Source organism: Aplysia californica, unplaced genomic scaffold, assembly GCF_000002075.1.
Source record: "Aplysia californica isolate F4 #8 unplaced genomic scaffold, AplCal3.0 scaffold00021, whole genome shotgun sequence".
NCBI lineage: Eukaryota > Metazoa > Mollusca > Gastropoda > Aplysiida > Aplysiidae > Aplysia > Aplysia californica.
The window spans coordinates 2341023-2343005 of NW_004797291.1; the positions used below are offsets into that span (position 1 = coordinate 2341023).

Below are 1983 nucleotides of genomic sequence, written 5' to 3' on the forward strand. Positions count from 1 at the left end.
GAACCCCCCCCCCCCCCCACAAAACAAAACAAAAGACAAACAAAACAACATTATAGCAACAACAACAACAACAAATCCCCAACACCAACACCAAAAGCCCCAAAGAAAACAACCAAAATGAACAAAAATATTGTACGCATAAAACAATAAATGTAAGTTCAAACTCACCTGGCCAGCTTGCTGAGACCAAGAATCTTATTGTTGGGGAGATAACCTATGTGCACCTGAAATTGAAAACAAATTCATAAAAGTAGTACGAATTAGAGAAGAATCATAGGTTTTGTCGGAAATAATGACAGCCGTTCCCTTTTTAATGTGACAACATGGCTAATGTTCGTCTCTTTGCTTGTTTAAAAAGATTATATTTTGCTTAGTTTGTGGTTAAAAAAACAACAACAACAACAACCCAATAGGTCTATAACTCGTGGTGTGATACTGTGGCATTGTGTTTGACACATAGACCTGATATTAATTATATTATACGCTTGAGAAGGGCTCCAGTCAACAATTATGTTTTTGAATCATGACTTGCATATAATAGGCTCATCATCTTCTCAATGTATATAATATAATAAGACATTATCTTTTTCAGCGAATAATATGTCAACATATCCACATCATAAAAGGCAGACAACAACATACATGTACAAGTCCAAAACGTTTTTGGAAAATCAAAAAATATTTTTCGACAATGGCGTGGCTACCGGGCACAGGTCTTGTTCGACACGGTTAGTATTTCAGCCTATACTTGCATATTTCTTTTTTTTTATGAATAAAAAAAATCTAATTTAGGCCACACCACAACTGATAAAAAACATCCCCGGCTTTCGGGAATAGCAACATGTAAGACAAAGCATACAATACAAGTAAGTTCACAGATGGTTTTCAAATCAGAATCAAAGGAAAAGCGAAAGGGGGGCAGTGATGCTAAATCTAACTATCACTGTATGTCCTATACTAATTGTTGATTTTGAAAATAGTTCAAACAGTCGTGATGGCTAGTGTTTTCACACAGGAACAACTTGTCAGGACCTAGACTCCATACACAGAAGGCGTTATGCGGGCACATACACAATATGCGCGCTATACGGAATAGAGCTATTATTAAACCAAGAATTAGATTTTTAGTTTTAATTCTCCGGTATACTGTCAAGCTAAACAATTCCCTTGTGTTGTAACAATCTGTCCTCTCACCCCTCCCCCTCATATCCACCAAAATCATGTGAATCGCCACCAGTAAGGCAAGGCTAAAAAAGACGCGTCCATGCATGGATAAAATAAGACTTTGAATGACTTCTACTGACCCCATAACTGCCGGTCACCGACATACATCAAACTCACACAAGGTCATGTCATATGGTGTAATGTACGGTTGAAGTTCACTTTGATCGACTGTTCTTGATGACGAGAATGACTAAACAGAACTTGGATTATGTGACAATGATTTCCATTTAGCATAATGACGAATGGAGGTCACTTACATGGCATCATTGCGTTTAAGGCTACATCTGTTGACAAATCACTACATCAGAATTACAAAGCTCTCTCTGCCTAAGACCTATTTTTAACAAAATGTGACTTCCAAGTTTGTGAGTTTCACAATATGTCAAGCTTTTTCAAAAGTCATTCTTTAAATATCTTGATAGCGACTCCGAATATTGTAACAATTCTGATAGAGCAGACAGTGCATAATATGCCTTCTGATCTCAAGGTCTTAGTAACTCGAAATGGCAAAAAATGTCAGACAAAACTTTGTAATTCGGAAGAATCGTAATATTATCACCAGGCCGTCATTGGAGAATACTGGGTGGCTACGGAAGAGAGAGTAAAAGTAGATCTTGAGTACATGTATATTGATCAAGTGTGCCAAGCGTCGACTTGACATCTCCACATCTTTAGAGCCGCTTCGATGTCCCAACCCCACTCCGAGAGAGAGGGAGAGAGAGAGAGAGAGAGAGAGAGAGAGAGAGAGAGAGAGAGAGC

The 1983-nt window shown here is 38.1% G+C and overlaps 1 protein-coding gene across 2 annotated transcripts in view; it reads right to left on the reverse strand.

Moving 5' to 3' along the window:
* LOC101854843 (GTP cyclohydrolase 1) overlaps positions 1-1983 on the reverse strand; it is a gene marked incomplete at its 5' end in the record, with an annotated part of 96041 nt that overhangs the window by 91108 nt on the left and 2950 nt on the right. For both annotated transcript variants that reach the window (XM_013087673.1, XM_005090790.3), the window contains 1 exon segment: positions 169-224. In XM_013087673.1, coding sequence (XP_012943127.1) covers positions 169-224 — 56 coding nt within the window.